The sequence below is a fragment of the Nannospalax galili genome, unplaced genomic scaffold, assembly GCF_000622305.1.
Source record: "Nannospalax galili isolate Female #2095 unplaced genomic scaffold, S.galili_v1.0 scaffold9, whole genome shotgun sequence".
NCBI classification, from domain to species: Eukaryota; Metazoa; Chordata; class Mammalia; order Rodentia; family Spalacidae; genus Nannospalax; species Nannospalax galili.
Window position 1 is genome coordinate 6,246,197 of NW_008360332.1, and position 16,760 is coordinate 6,262,956.

Consider the following 16,760-nt stretch of genomic DNA (forward strand, 5'->3'; position numbering starts at 1 on the left):
AGTGTCAGTTCCCTCTCAATTGCTTCTAAATGGGGGGGGGGCAAACAAATTTAGCCAGTATTTTAGAACAATAGCTGGTTGTCTCCCTCAGCCACACGTGGGCACTCCAGTATTGGAGGCCAAGATTTAAAGTCTTACGTCTGAGCATCACTTTCTGGTTAGGAACAAAATCATCAATGAGAAATAATTGTCTAAATAACTTTTTCGTAGACTTAAGCCTAATGTCTAGGAAGTGTATTCCCTTGAACTCTTAAAGAAATACACTGATGACTTTACTCTTTGGTTATACTTTCCTTTTGGATGTTTAAGACCATACAGTTGGCCCAAATAAATCAATTTATTTTTACACTTAAGGTCATTTGATGATCTGTTCCTCAGGGGTCACATGGGCTTGGGAGGAGCTCCTGGCTCCTTTCTTTTACCAGTTCCATCTATGTGAAGATAAGTCAAAGGTCCTGCTCAACCATGTCTGGCTTCACTTGGAAGCATGAATGAGATGTTTCCTCTGAGTTTACCCTCCTCTTCATAGACTGGACACTGGTTCAGTCCTTCTGGTGGGGTCTCCATGGCCTCCCTGAACAAGAGGACAGGGGACTCACCACAGTTACAGGACATTTTGAGAGATGTTCCATAGTACCCCGGAACTTAGTTGACCTTGGAGGGCAAGGGGCAAAAACTGTCCTTTAAGTCTCTCTGACCAGATTAGTATAGGTCTCAAAGTATGGCTACTAAACATCCAATAAGGTTAGTTCCACCAGTCTAGTACTTTTAATTACCATGTGCTATGTAGATAAAGCTTGGGTAAAAACCCAAATGTTCTCAGATAAATCTTGACTAGATATATATTTTATTTCTTGAACTAGCTGACTAAACTATGACCTTAGAAATTTTAAGATTATGTGTATACAATTTTTGTCTCATCCTTTATGTAACAAACCTACACAGACCAATCTTTGGTTTTTAACTTGTGTGTCAGATCAAAATAATTGCCACATGACAGCTTCTTCACAAGATGATAAATTCATCAGACCCTTATTTCTATCAAGCGAAGAAACTTTAGTGTTACTCTCCCCCAAGCAAACCATAGCCTCTGCCACATGGATCAACTACTGCTCCTATCTAAATGGTTTGGTCTATTGCCTCTTTTAAGATTATATGGATGAGGATTGGAGAGATGGCTCAGTGGTTAAAAGCACTGGCTATTCTTGCAGAGGGCCCAGGTGTGGTTTCCAGCATCCATGACATCTAACAACTCTCTGTAACTCTAGTTCCAGGGATCTGATGCCCTAGTCTGGCCTCTGTGGGCATTGCATGCACTGGTGCACTTATATTTTGCACACAGGCAAAATATTCATACATGTAAAAAATAAATTTTTAAAAATCATAGGGATAAGTCTTACTTTTAATGACTTCATATACCTGAATTTTATACCTACTCTCCTCATTCAGTACTGTGTCAAGATACTAGAGATGTGAAGGTTGGATGATGTCATGATGTATTGTTCACAGTTGTGTATCAACTATGACCTCAAATAGTTCAGAGTCCTACTCCAGTCTCAACTGTGAGATCAGAGATTTGGATAAGAAATAGTTAATAGTAAGTGAGGTGTGTTCTTAAGCTCTTATACTCCTTTTTCTTCAGCTTTCAGAAAACCCATTCCTACTGATGGAACTCATATTGTATGTATTAACGATTTATTTAAGAATATTCACCTTTTACTATAGAACCAATGGTTTTTCTTTATTCAAAAACAAACAACAAAACACCTAACAGAATTAGTATATGGATGTCTTTGAAAGGGGAAAGTTCCAGAAGCCAGGAAGCCCTACCTTCTTTCTCCTCTCTGCTTGCCTTGGCATGTCTGCTGGTGGTCACTTTTATTGCCTGTCCTTTCTGTGTTCTTCCCTGAATTTCTCAGAATACAAAGCCATTAAATATCCTTGTTTAGACTCTAACGGATAGTTATGAGAGATGAAGAAAATGGAAAGGGGAGCAGAGACTATCTTCTGCCTTTCACCGTAGAGACTGAAGAGTTTACAGTGGCCTCTGGGTATCTTTCCATTGCTCTACGTGCAGTTTCCATCAGTTTCTGACCTGTGAGGTGAACATTCCCGAAGACTTAGCTGTACACCTGAGAGCTGCTTATAAGCTTTTATTCCCTTCGCTCTCTAACATTTCTATGTTCCAAGCACCAAATTTCTTGACTTAAATACTTTCCAATTAAAATATCTAGAATGTTCTCTAGTTTTCTAACATAAGGCTACCCTGAGATGCCTAAGCTCTCAGATTAGATAAACCTGTAGTCAGACATTCGCCTAAGGAAAACAAATGTGTACTTCAGATCAGCACCAGATCTCCAACCCCTAAATTATGAAACATTTTTAATCCCCAAAGAAGCCCATTTATCTTACTTTTTTTTCCTTCCTCCAGGTCAGAGAATGCTATATCAAGATTCATGCTTGTCCTAGTTAGCTTTGGGAAGAAGGATTTATACGACTTACATGACCTGATCACAGTTCATCCTTGAGAATGAAAATATGGTATATATAACACAATGCAATTGTATTCAACTGTGAAGAAAAGTGAAATCATGAACTCTGCAGATAAATGGGTGGATCTGTAAAGTATCGTATGTAGCTGAGGTAACTCAGACTCAGAAAGACAAAAATCGTATGTTCTCACTCATGAAGATCCTAACTTATAATGTTTATGTGTATGTTTATAAGTGGGAGTAAGTGTGGATGTACCAGAGAAGAGACCACAAGATGGGGCAAAGAGGTGCGGAGGAAAGGCGGGGAGGATAATAGGACACATGATGTGAAAGTGAAATGAAACTATGGAGACAATAGGAGGGGCGCTAAGACAGACGGGGGGCGGGGATTGAAAATTGTTTGAAACCGCCAAAATGAAATCTAATACTTCTTTTTAAAAGAAGTCCAGATCAAAAGTTCCATACCAATGTTAGTTTTCCAGGGCGAAAGTAAAGGGCACAATACAGCCATTATTAACATTTTCAGCCCTGTGCCACTCTATTTCCTTTATTTCTCTTTATGTTTTTGTTAATTTAAGAGCAGACAAGGCCTCTGTGTGTGGGGAGGCGGGGGCAGAGAATGGGAAGTCCCAGCCCCTAGGAAGTGTTCAAAAAATATTGGTTAAATTAAATATAAAATAAATGTGTGGTTTTCTGTCTCCTGAATTGAATGAACACATATTTCAAATTTAGGTTTATGTTTAGCAATGATGATGAGATTCTCAAAGCCCCTGAGGTTCTCTTTATGGGTTAACAAGTCCACCTTATTTTAGAAACACTTTCTACCTTATATTCATGACAAATTTATGGTTATATATTTCAGACTACTTGAAACAGGTTTTGGATTTTTAGGCAGTTTCTCCAGGTAATTGTTAGGTACACTGAAATTTCAGAACCACCGTAATAATTGAAAACAGATTTTCTTCTCTTTGAAGACCCTTACAAGGAGTACAGTTTACAGAGTCCAAAGATTTAGGGCTCTTTCCAGCACTCACATCTGGAGAAAGATGCTCAGAATCAGAATTTTGCAGCTGAGATGGTCCTCACAGATCATGTGCGCCTCTCATACAGAAGACTAGCGATCAATCTAGAGTTTTTAGACACTGTGGAGCAGAATAGAAATCAGAGCTCAAGTGTTCTGAATTTCATTGCAGTGTTTCCTCTAACATGGCTGTCTTACGCATTTTCATAAGTGGTGAGCTTCCCAACTCTAAATTTCCCTGTCGCGGTGTGGATCAGCATATATACACGGGCACAGCTTTCTGGCCAGATAATAGTAAAATTCTAACAAAGTTAGTGTATGAGATAAGTTATCAAATGTTGCAAAGGGCTGGGTTGGAGGGGGTAGCTGAGTTGGTAAAATGCTTTCTGTGCGAGCATAAGGGTCTGAATTCATCCCTAGAACCCATGTTAAAAAGCTGGCACTTTTAAGGAATTCACTACAATCCCAGCACTGGAGGAGGCAGAGACCAGAGGATCCTTGAGGCTTGCAGTCGCCAGCCTAACCAAACCATTGAGCTCAGGATTAGCCAGAGGCCCTGCCTCAAAACACAAAGTGGACAGTATCCTGAGGAATGGCACCTGAGATTGACCTCTGATCTCCACATGTATGTACACACAAGTGCATGTGCTTCTGCACACATGAGTGATCACACACATAGAAAAAAAGTGTGAAAGTGACTTCAGGAAGTGATGGATATCTTTTCCTAATATGTACAAAGACGTAACATGGACTATGGTGCACAGTCCTCAGCTTTTTATTCAATATACCTTATTGTATAATATGCAAGCTCTAATCTCAACAGCAAATAGAGTAAAGGTGCATTTTATGGAAATTTGAATTGTACAGAATTGAAATTGCTGATATATAAAAGTATTATAATGTGTTGTTGTATAAAACTGCAACTGTTTAAAAACAGCCACAAATCTGCAAACTCCAAAACTGGTTGAATGGACCAGTGAATGCCAACAGTGTCCATAGATTATCTCTCATCCACAGTCACTGTGTTACATGTGTGGTTAGATCCACACTTTATTTATATGCTCTAAAACTTCCACACACAAGTCACCTGTGTGTTACTGTTTGTACTATAAACCTTTAGCTTAGAAGTTATAGATGATAAAAGACTCCAAACCCTTAACAACTATAATCAATAGTCTACCATCTGATAATTTAAGAAAGAGCACATTTAAAGAATTTAAGAAAGGTGTGCTGGAGAAAATTGTATGAAGATAAATTATATCATTAAGGCCCAAAAGCCACAGCAACAGCATGCCAGATAATATTTATCTCTATGGAAACTAGTCTTAAATTGTGAATAAATTGTGTGATGCATTCAGGAGAGCAACCCTCCCATGAAATGCAGTTTCTCTGACTTTAAAAATTCTCTTTAGGGGCTGGAGAGATGGCTCAGCGGTTAAGAACACTGGCTGTTCTTGCAGAAAACCCAGGTTCGAATTCCAGCACCCACATGGCAGCTAACAACTGTCCGTTACTCCAGTTCCAGGGGATCCGACGGCTTCTGTCATCCATGGGCATTGAATGACACGGGTGCACTTACATACATGCAAGCAATACATTCATACACATAAAATAAAAATAATAAATAGAATATTTTTATAAGCAATTCTAACTCCAGCTTCTATGCCTGAAAGACAGTGGGTAAAATAGGAAGGAGACTTGGGGTTTTCCAATTTAACACCACGTTCAGTAATCCACAAAGAGATGTGAGTCTATGATAAAGCTTCCCAGAAGTCAGTTCTGCTTGTGTGTGTTATTAATTCTCTTTAGGACATGGTGAGATGCATGGTGAGATGTAGGATAATGCAAGGACTATTTTTATTCCAGGTTCTAACGAGTTTTGAATTTGTCACTCAGTTCCCTTCATGGTGCCTTCACAGGGCTGGCCTTCATTATGCTTTTGCACCAATTAGAATAGAGGACCACACAGTTTTATTACTGAATAATTAGACAGCTAATGAGGTAGGAGGCACAACTATGTTCAACCTCAGGAAAACTAATCTACAGAGCTTGGCAAGCCCTGTGTCTGGTCTGCAGTGAACAGCGCCCCCCCCCCCCCACCCCCAAAAAAAAACACCCCACCCCCCACCACCGACCCCAGCAACAGAGCTACATCCCCCACAACAGAGCTGCACTCCCTACAACAGATCTGCTCTGGACGCCCCATTTGCTGGATTCTTTGTCCCAGGCCATCTTAGTATGAGCTGAGTGTGTGCTCAGAGTGCTGGGGAAGCCAGGGCATCCAAACTGATACATTCTGATTTTTAGTATTTATAAAAAGCAGCAAAATGCTAGTTATGCAGGAACTCTGAATATGCAAGGCTTACATATGCTCCAGGACTTAGTATTGCTTTTATTTGGAATTGTACAGATTTAGTCAGAGTAGCTCTATTATTGTGTCCACGATTAGGGCTTCTAAAGGTCAGAAACTGGCTCCAAGTCTACTCAGTTGAAAAAAAAATTTTTCATCAAGAAATTTCTAGGAAATTTCTAGTTTATTTCTAAGAAACTGCTTCTGTCCAAGCCAGCAGTCTTCATAAAAGACTAATCTCTCCCAACCACACAGACTGATCAGAACATCTACCAGTCTAAGAAGATGAATATTGTTTGACCCATGCTAGAGTCAAAGATGGATCTGATAAGGTCTGGGTGAGACGTTTAGTTTGGCCATTTGTAGATAAGACTTGTAGGCTTCGGATCTTGGAATTTCAAAGGAACATTCTTTCTTTGCATTTATATTTTCCCCTACTAAGGGCTAGATTTAAAGAGTGGTCTCAGTGAACTCTGTAGCCCCTGGCAATTGTCATTTCCAAATATACATGAATGCTCTATTCTTGTGCCATTCCCAAGACGCATGTGTGCATAAAAACAAGAGCTATATATTTCCACCCTGTGTTTCGACATTTTGGGTCTCCTTCAACACCATTCTGAATATGACACTCAGCTGCAGGGTACTAAAAACAGTTCTTGTCTCAAAATAAAACCTTTAAAGATCCCTTAGTAGCTATTCAGGGACTGGAATTCAATTCTCCACCCTTTGGTCAGTTGTAGATTCAGAATGCTTACATAAAAAAGCGACAGTATGGGCTTCGTGGAAAATTAGTTCTGTAATAGAAATGTGTGCCATACACACCACCAACGATATTTTTACTTAGAAAATACATAAAACAATAATAGACCTCACCAAGACAGGACAGATCCTTTTTACATTTTATTTTATAGGTAACTTTGGCATAAACTTCAGGAGCGTCCACCTATTGCACAAAGCATGTGAAATTTATGCCTTCAAATCATAACACTATATTTTAGGCCATTATATCTAAAAGCATAACTTCTCAGATTCCTTTATTACAAGTAGTTTGTGCACATAAACGTTTATATATAACAGCAAAAAAATGTAAACATTTTGCAAACTACATAAATAGTATACCTTCCTTGAAGTTATTTTTAGTTTAGGTCTGAATATACTCTAAATGTCTTACATAGAAAACTTTGATCAGTAGCCGATGTATATGAAGCATTATTTTTTTAAACAGATCTGTCTTTCATGTTGCTTACTTAGGTCTTTGAAGGAGAAGAATTCAAGATCAAAATTGAGTCCCAAGACAAGTACCAGAGTATGCAGAGAACCTTGGTTAAAATATGAGATGTGTAACCAGCCGCGGTAGCACAGGTGTTTAATCCCAGCACTCTGGAGGCAGAGGCAAACAGATCAAAGATCGAGGCCAGCCTGGTCTACATAGTAAGTTCCAGGTCAGCTGGGGGTTGCAAGGAGACCCTGTTTCAAAAAGACCAAAGAGAGAGAGAGAGAGAGAGAGAGAGAGAGACAGAGAGACAGAGAGAGAGAGAGACAGAGAGAGAGACAGAGAGGTGAAATTATTTTTTAAATGAAGTCCAGCAAACCACCAGTTGTATGCAGATAATCAAGAAAAAGGACTGCGGTCATGCTCCTGTTTGAGTCTCTTTGGAAGAAACTAAGCCTCCTTGTTAATACTGCCCTTTACTCTGTTATAAAAAAGTGCCTGTTTTAAAGTGCACCGCCCTTTCCTGTTTTTGTTTAGAGCACAAAAGACGACTTCTAAAGTCACCACCCTGGACTGGAAAGTGTGGATGGATGAAGTTTACCATGTTGTCTGCGGACTCTAAACGTAGATGTCCTAAGTAGATGTGAGCCTAACCGCCTGCGTGCTTCGAGGATTGTGGAAAGAGTTTTCACTTCAGAAGAACTTTTCAACTTTTTCTTTTTCATATTATTTTAAATAAATATATTTCCTCATAATGTTCTTCCAGCTAAAAATCAAGTTTATTCTGGAAACTTACTGGGTTTTCTCAAATTCTTGCTGTACATCTCCCTACTGGCCATGGTTTCTTTGAGGGGGGAAAAAGAACCCAAAACTCCCTGCTGAAGCATTTCTGAACATTTTAAAGGCACACAGAATCAACTACACGGATTTTTCTAGCAGCTACACGAGGTGGCTCAAGTACCGTTACTTATTTATTTTGACCTAGGGAGGCCCTTTAACTCCATCTTTGAAAACACAAGGAGTACGGCTGCAAGACTGCGGGAGAGCCCATCCAGGACTCCAAGGACTGGAGGGTGCTCTGAGGAGGTCACAGACAAGCAGGAATCCTCTGCTGTGTGCCTCTTTATATGCACTTTCACTAAATGCAGTATGTTCTTTACCCTGACAACGACAACTTTAGAAACAAATCACGAAGACCTCAAACAGCACTGCCCAGGCAAGGCTGTTTAATGGCTCTTTCCCCAGGGTAGCGGGCAGAGGCATCATTGCCTTAGGAGCTATTTTTGTTGCACACTGTGCCCTGGCTGATGCTGTCCTCCACGTACTGGCTGCCCGTGTCGCTCCTGTTCTGGACCGTGGAGGGGATGCAGGAAGGGCGCCTCTCTGGGCTGTTGTGTGAGGAGCAAAAGATCATCTTCTTCATGGTGCTGTACATTTCCTCGTCCTTGTAGGAGTAGATGACGGGGTTCATGACAGAATTGAGCAGCGCCAGCAGCAAGAACCAGCGCTTCACGTGCTGCACGCCACACTGCGTGCAGTTTAGGCCGTCCAACAGCAGCACCACCAGGCCTGGGGTCCAGCACACCACAAAAGCGCCTGCAGGAAGAGAGGAGGAAGCAAGGGGTGCTCAGATCTCCGCTGATGACCCGCCATTTCTATCTCAGCCTGCAGTGCTTGTCAACTTCTAATCTTCACCTAGTTTGAGACTTGGGGTGGTTGGAGGTGAACAGCTGGGTCTGTCCTTGACCATCCACTATGTTCTTCTTCACTGTCTGAACCCCCAGAGGGTCTCCAAACCATACTAGGCTACTGCAATCACTATCCACATTTGACTAAGGCCCAGTTCCAAGAGACAGAATGCGGACTCAGTCTGACTCCGAAGCCCATGCTCCAAGCCATTCTTCTGTCCATTCTTCTGTCCTCTACCTCAGACTTTCCAAATGCTTTCTTGGAAATCTAGCAGTGATTAAGTCACCTCAAGAAACACTGCACAGTAGGCTTTGTTAGGGGCAGGTAACTGTTGCCCTTAAGATTTTAACCAAGTCAAAATTTTCATCCATCACAAATCCACACTGATATTTAGTAAGCACTCAATTCTTTTTGATGTTTTCACAGGTCCATTTACTTATCTGCTGTAGATGTACAAAATATTTTGTTTTTAGGACACAAATTTTTCATGGCGTGACAAACTGATGTGTGTTTTGTAGACTACAGTGGAACATGGCCAGCAGTCTCCAGCCATTGGATCACACCGACCTTAGTTCTAAGCTTCCTGATGTTTTTCTAATAAAATATGAAACACAGGTTCGATAGTCTGCTACTTAGTCAGCTTCACTTCAGGTTACAGCTAACAGCTAACCTTGTAAATGTTTTTCTCGATTAACTCATAGGATCACACGATAAAGAGAAGATATGTAATAGCTTTTAAGGGCCACCTAATTTTGAATGCATGGCCTCTCCATAGGCTGTGCTCTTCTCCACCATGTGACCCACCACAATAGCTTGATGTGGTTGTTTTCTCTGTGTCCTTATGATGCAATTGCTTACCAGTCAAGAAATATTCATCTCAAGCTTATGATATGCTTAGGGCTGTACCAGACAGTGGGAAGGAGCTAAAGACAGATGTGGAAAATGGAATAAGTAAGCCTATAAAATCATATCAACATCTAGTTACTCCTATTGGCTGGAATTATCTCTGGACAGTTTTCTCCTTGTTGTTTGATCTTCCTCCTGAGAACACTAAGCAAGACAAATTAGACCTACAGTGATGCAGCGTAAGGCAGGCAAGTGTCATGTGCTTTGTGGTATGTTCGAGTTCTCTCCTTTGGAGCTACCCAAGTTAGGCAAACTCCTTTACTTCTCTGACTTGATTATGTGTGAGGATCAGAGCTGATGAGAAATGGTCCCCAGCACTGTGATGGAACCTCTAAGCAGTGGCTCTTAGGATGCCTTGTGTGTATCAGAGTTGTCTAGGAGATAGTGAGAGTTTAGTGCTCTATTTTGTAATCACAGCTCACCAAGGGCTATTGTTTTGTGTCTCTGTCTTATTTTTTTTTTTATTTTTTTCTGTCTTATATTATTTTTTGTTTCCTTAGCATGTGTGAACAAGAACTGGACTTGGGGGTAAGAGAGCAGTAGTTTGGGTCCTTTTTATACTCTATTATTTTTATTTTATGTATATGAGTATTTTGCCTGTATGTGTATAAGTGCACCTATGTTGTGCAGTGCCCACAGAGGTCAGAAGAGGGCTTTGGGTTCCCTAGAACTGGAGTAATGGGCAGTTGTTAGCTGCCATGTAGATGCTGGAAAGAATCCAGCTCTTCTGCAAGAGCAGCCAGTATTCTTAGCCACCGATCCATGTCTCCAGCCCCTAACTGTGTCCTTAATACACTTACTGTTCAATTTCTGGAGATCCAAACAATGGTGTAGGGGTCTGGCTTCTCCAGATGTAAATCAATGACTTTAGGCTACATCTGGATTTTTCAGTTGTGACACAGAACCTCTTGGTGAGTATGCAATCAATTTAATGGGTCCAGACCAGTTTTTTTTTTAATGAAAGGGTAGAATAAAATAACTCTAAGTGTACTACACATACTGAAAAAATTATTGTTTCATTGAACTTCTATTTAATTTTCTATATTTAGATGTATATTGCTTATAGAACAAAGTATACTCTTTTAAAGATTTATTTTTATTATTTTAATTATGTATATATGGGAGGGTGTATGTGCCCATGAGTGTAGTGTCTGAAGAGGCCAGAGGTGTTGGATCCCTTGGAGCTGGAGTCATAGGTGGTTATGAATGTGGGTCCCAGAAACCTATCTTGGGTCCTCTGGAAGAGCAGCAGTATGTGCTTTTTACCACTGAACCATCTCTTCATGCCCCAAGGTACATTTTTTATTGCTGGGCTTTGTTAAAACTTTGAAAAGCACTAGTTTAGACAATCTTTGAGGCCCTATTCAGCATCAACAGTCTATATTTTCCACAATAGTAAAACTTACTCTCCTTGCTATTTCTTAAGGAGGGTCACAGTGTTGTCAAGAGACCAGAGCTAAACATGGGTGGACATTCAAAAGCTGAAGCCACTAACTTTGATGTGATTTTTTTTTTTCTGTATGAAACTGCTTAATTTCAAAGAAATCCCAGTGGGAATGTTCTGGCATCCTTGTGTTAATGGGAAGGAGGAAAAAACAGTGACAGCTTTATACTTGGTTAAATACACAACAAAACAACAAACTTGTAACTTCCAAACTCATGGAAGGAAAGGAAAAAAAATCTTAGTACAAAAGAAAGGTTTTTCAGATGGGAATATATATATTATATGATATATTACATACCATGAAAACTTGATTCTCCACCTTGCATAAAACATTGGTTCTGATAGTCAGGTGATTAAACACTCTACATAAACCTTCATTTTGGTGCCTCATTTTCCATAATGTGGTAATTCACACACACACACATACACACACACACACACACACATTATATCAAATCATTTATTCAATAAAAGCTTGACACATTTTTATTGAGCTATAATTAGATGTTAGGTACTGGTTTAATAATTTTCTGGGCTGGAGAGATGCCTTAGTGGTTAAGAGCACTGACTGCTCTTACAGAGGACCCACATGGTGGCTAACAACTGTCCATAACTCCAGTTCCAGGGGAATTCGACGCCTTCTTCTGAACTCCCTGGGCATTGTACAAACCAGGTGCACTTACACACATGTAGGCAATACACTCATACACATAAAAATAAATAAAAATAAAAATTTTCTATGAATTCATTTAATCTTCAGTGCAATCCTTGGAAATTGGTACTAAGATTACTTTTATTTCAAGCCTGAGGCAACAAAGTCACAAAGATACCAGATGCTGTGCTCAAAGGCAACCAGCAGGCAAGCAGCAACAGGATTTCAACCCAGGAGCCTGTGCACTCAGCCCTGTGCTAGGATGCCTGGTAGTGGACCAGAAAGCATCTTATTTCTAAAGTGTTTGAAATGGGTTGGAGTTGCTTCTAGATTTTACAGTTCCCTTTGTAGTCTGTCTGTGGGAGCTGCATATATCACAACCAATACATCCTTTGGCTTGCCACAGAAATATTTTTCTGGCCAGGGAAGGGAGAGAGAAAATAGAAGGGAAAAGGAGAGAAGGGAAAGACAGAAGGGATAAAGCAGAGGGGAGAAGAGAAACTGGCCACGGGGTAAGGAGAAATCCAAACATGCTGCTCGTATCTTTATATTGTTTCCAGTGAACAGTGAAAGCCAAGTGTTCTTTGACAGAGCAGCCTAGACACACTGGGCTGATAACCTGGGCTAGGGGGAGAATGAAGCAGAGACAGAATTCTTTAAAATGAGAAAAATGCATCTCTATCAATATCTTCCACTTGCATGTGGAAAAACGTTTGCATACATATGAATAAATCAATGTACAAACCTTGGTTGTGAGACTAGTCTACAGTTAAGGCACACACACTGCTCCTCTGGGGCACATCAGATCTTAGTTTTGCCTCACCAGAAGTACCTCCCTACTTCCTAATCTAAGGTCTGTTTTCTTTCTGAGCTTAGCTCACATTCTGCCTCTTCTACTGGCATCTCCACAACCCACAGTAATTAGTCCTTCCTCTCAACCCCTGTAGAACTTTCTACTGCAACATTTGCTTGGTTCTGGGTACATTACCTGCTTCCTTCCATGTTATCATTTCTGAGAGCCATGGGCCAAACAGAATGCTCAGAGCTTTAGATGTACGTGTCCTATTTAAGCACAGCAATACAAGATTATTATCCTAGTCTAACAGATGATGAACTTGAAATTTAGAGTGGCTCAGTTTGAGCCCCGGATATAAGGTCCTATTCCCCTATGCTGGTTCTTTAGCATTATGCATTATTGGAAGTGGTTTTTAATGCATAGGTCCTGTCTCCCAGGCCTTTTATAAGCCTCTAAGCACTCAAGCTTTACATTAGACAACTGTGTATCCTTAATATGAGGTCCCACATGCAGTAACAAAGGAGAGACGTCATACAAGCACGACTGGAGCCTACCAAGAGCCGTCTGACCAGGCACTGCCCTGCCTGCATCACCTGCTGGTGGGGAAAGTGTACCAGGGCATGGCAGGAATGGAAACTGGGTCTTCCAGTAGCTCTCAGGGAAGAGCTTAGAGGAAGTAACACTCAGTTGTGCTGGGTGCTGAAGGCTAAGAATGACTGTGAAGGGAGGTAAGAGACAGCATGAGGCACCTGGGGAATTCCAAACAGCTCAGGATGGTTTTAACCCAGTAGTGATTGAGGAAGTCAGATGGAATCTGAGAAGTGAACATGGGCCAAATCTAGATGAGCCTGTGTGCAGTGCTCAGGGGCTTGGGTTTATCATACAGACCAAACACTAGCTGCCTCTTCTAAGGACTTCATCCAGAAATGAAGGTAGGATGCACTCAGGCATCCATCCTAGGTGATGAATTAACTTCTCTCCCAAGCATCTGAAATGATATGAGTTATGTACCATTCTTGAAACGATTAAGAAAGCATTTCTGCATTCCACAGTTCATAAGGGAACCCCAATATGGAAGGCTAGAGAAAAAGGTTTTTCAAATTCAGTAGCAGCTCAGTAGATTGTGAAATCGATTTAGTGGTTCCCAACCAGCATTAAGAATAAAAATGAACTGGACAGAAAGAATCAGAGTGTGTCAAGTAGAGCCAAGGTATATTTATTTTAGAAAACTTGTTTCAGTTCATGTACAAGCCTGTATGTACTAGCCTGGGATTTGGAACATGTGCTGTTTCTTACTGTGGATCCCAAGTTTAAAATAAACTTAGAAATTCACTTCTATAGATCAGTGGTTTCCAAGTCACTTAAAAAAAATGGGTATTAGTGTTTTGCCTGCATGTATATAAGTACACCCATTTCATACAATGCCTGAGGAAGCCAAAAGAGGGTGTCGGATCCCCTGGAACTGGAGTTACAGATGGCTGTTAGCCACCATGTGGGTGTTGGGAACCAAACCCAGGCCCTCTGCAAGAACAGCCAGTGCTCTTAACCACTGAGCCTTATCTCCAGCCCCTCAAATCACTTTTTAAAGTGGAGGAATACTTTTCCCAAAGAAACTTTATCATCAGCTTTTTAAATCAGACTTTTGTGGCTAAAGAAAGAGCAGGGAAGAGAGGAGTATTTATAAAACCCCGCGCAGGAAATTCACTCTCATTTTCAGACCCACATGTCTCCCACCCCCATTACACATAGTGTTATGGTTTCAATCTGTTCCCAGGTTCATGTTTTTGAACAGTTGTTCAAAACCTCAGCTGGTGATGATGTTTTGGTAGTTTGTGGAACCTCCAGTGGGTGGGGCCCAGCTGTAGGGAGCAGGTCACTGAGGGGTGGGTCCTGGCGATATAATCTCTGGCTGCTTCCTATTACATTCTCAGAAGCTTATCTGCCTCAACATGGACTAAGCCACTTGTGCTTCCTGCCTTCCCTACTATGATGGGCCAAAATCCTCTGGAAACATGGGTCAAATGCTCACTCCCTTAAGTTGTTTCTGTTGGGTATTTGATCACAATGACAACAAAAGTACCTAATTCACATCTGCTGGGGTCCCTCTCGGGAATCCTTGGTCACTCCCCTGACCACAGTCTGGAAACCACTGCTATAGCATGGGGATTCTTTGAAACTGCCAAATCAGGGCTGTGGATAAATCTTAGATTGCAGAGCCAATCTATATATTCATATGCTCAGATAGACAGAAAGAGGTAGCACTGGAAGCTTGTTCCCACCTGCATCAGATTACCAGGGGACCTACCTACCATTCCAATTTCTACCAAATGAGCCGGGTGTGGTGGCACATGCCTCTGATCCCAGCAGTTGGGAGGCAGAGGCAAGAGGATCTCTATGAGTTTGAGGCCAGTCTTGTCTACATAGTAAGTTCCAGGCTGGCTGGGGCTATGAGGTGACCCTGTTTCAAAAAGACAAAAACAAAACAGAACAGCAGCAACAACAAAAAAACAATTGCTACCAAATGAAAAAGAGGTGTTATGAAGGCATCTCCCATTTTTAATCAGCTCCCTGAGGAATGCTCTAGCATGGTCAAATCAGAATCACAGGCCTGGATAAGGCATCTGAGGACTGGCAAAAGTCCAGATGAAACTGACCAGGATGTGAAAAGGCAATGATTTGGATGGACAGAAGTAGATGGGCTTGAGGGCTAGGAAGGAGGAAGGAACTGAAAGGCTTGATGAATACTTGAATCTAGGCAATGAGGGGGAGGAGAAACTCCAGGATGGCTGGGCAGCATGTGGCTGTGATTACCAGGCAGCGGAGGCTGAGGAGGACCCTGTCTAGGAGGAGGAGGCAGTTGTAGAGTGCCTGTGGATTTTCCATGTGTAGAATGCAGCTGGAAACAAGGTTATAACCCTGAGAATGATGAACAGAAATGTTGACTTGGGAACCATCAGTAATAGACTACAACTGATGCCGGATGTCCTTCTGTTAATAAATATTTACTAATCAATTGTTTGCCATGTGCCAGTTACTAAAAGTGAACATTTTAGTGATGATGAAGTTTGAATAAGAAGTCCAATTTCCTTCCTTTGCCAAGTGACAGGACAGTTGTATTGACCACATGCAGTTATTTTTTTTATTTTAATGATGGTTTATGTTCTTTGGCACCTGTTTAAGAGACTCATTAATAGTCTAATTAGACTATAAATGAGTTTTCTTCTAGTAATAAAATAGTTTGAGTGCCATACTTCAAAATCAATAACATGAATTGTCAGTGCTAGCTTTTTAAGTATAGTGAATCACATTATAGAATGTTCAATTACAGTAAAGATGACATCTTGATGACTGCAATTTAAGGTTACTGAAAGCACAAACTTAAAGAATATTTGATGCTTTGGAAAGTCCAATTACAAATGAAAATACTGGTGATAAGTGAAATAAAAGATCTTTTGAAGTCCCTAAATTAGTACCATGTTTAGATAATCTATAATCACCCCCTACCTCAATCTAGAAGTATAAAAAATATCATAAGCAATATTCTGACACCTCACATGCACATTGCAAGAAATAAAAGGGGGGAGCAGTGCTCCAGGTGGACAAAGTGCCCTCAGTCTTGTGTTTAAGATGGTTTAGCATTCCTGGGAGTTGGATGACGGACAGGGTGTGTACAAGGTCGGAACCTCAAGCTGCGTAAAACCTGATTTTCAGGACTCACACTCTCCTCTCCCATCCACTTAGACTTGTATCCATATTTTCATCTGTTTGAAAATCCACACATGCAATCACAAAAGAAAATCTTGACATGTGAGTAGCACACAAGCTATCCATAATGACAAAAACAGCCACCCAGGATAGTCTCACTCTGGCACATGGGCTACTAATTTCATCAAACAAGAGGATACATTTAAAATCTGTTCACTCTGTTATTCTTTGTTTCCAGTCCAGGAAAAAGCAGCAATACACAGGAAATAATAATAACTTAGGAAGCCACAGGACTGTCTGATTTACTAAAATAGAAAATTATAGCTCTACATAAAAATCAGGTTGTGGACCTCATTCTAGCAAAGCAGTCTTCTTATTAAAAAAAAAAATCAAAGTAAAAATGTAAAGTAAATAGGTGTTGGGGTTAGAAGCTTTATAATGTATAAATCAGATATTAACAAAGTATTTAGGTGAAAATTCTCTTACAGCATT

At 40.7% G+C, this 16,760-nt stretch overlaps 1 protein-coding gene across 1 annotated transcript in view; it reads right to left on the reverse strand.

Moving 5' to 3' along the window:
* Positions 1-8,289: 8,289 nt before the first annotated feature.
* Positions 8,290-16,760, reverse strand: part of Lpar3 (lysophosphatidic acid receptor 3) — a 51,358-nt gene continuing 42,887 nt past the window's right edge. The window contains exon 2 of the mRNA XM_008826241.1: positions 8,290-8,672. Within this exon, the coding sequence (XP_008824463.1) occupies positions 8,347-8,672 (326 nt within the window). The 3' untranslated portion in view covers positions 8,290-8,346. The remainder of the gene's footprint in view (positions 8,673-16,760) is intronic.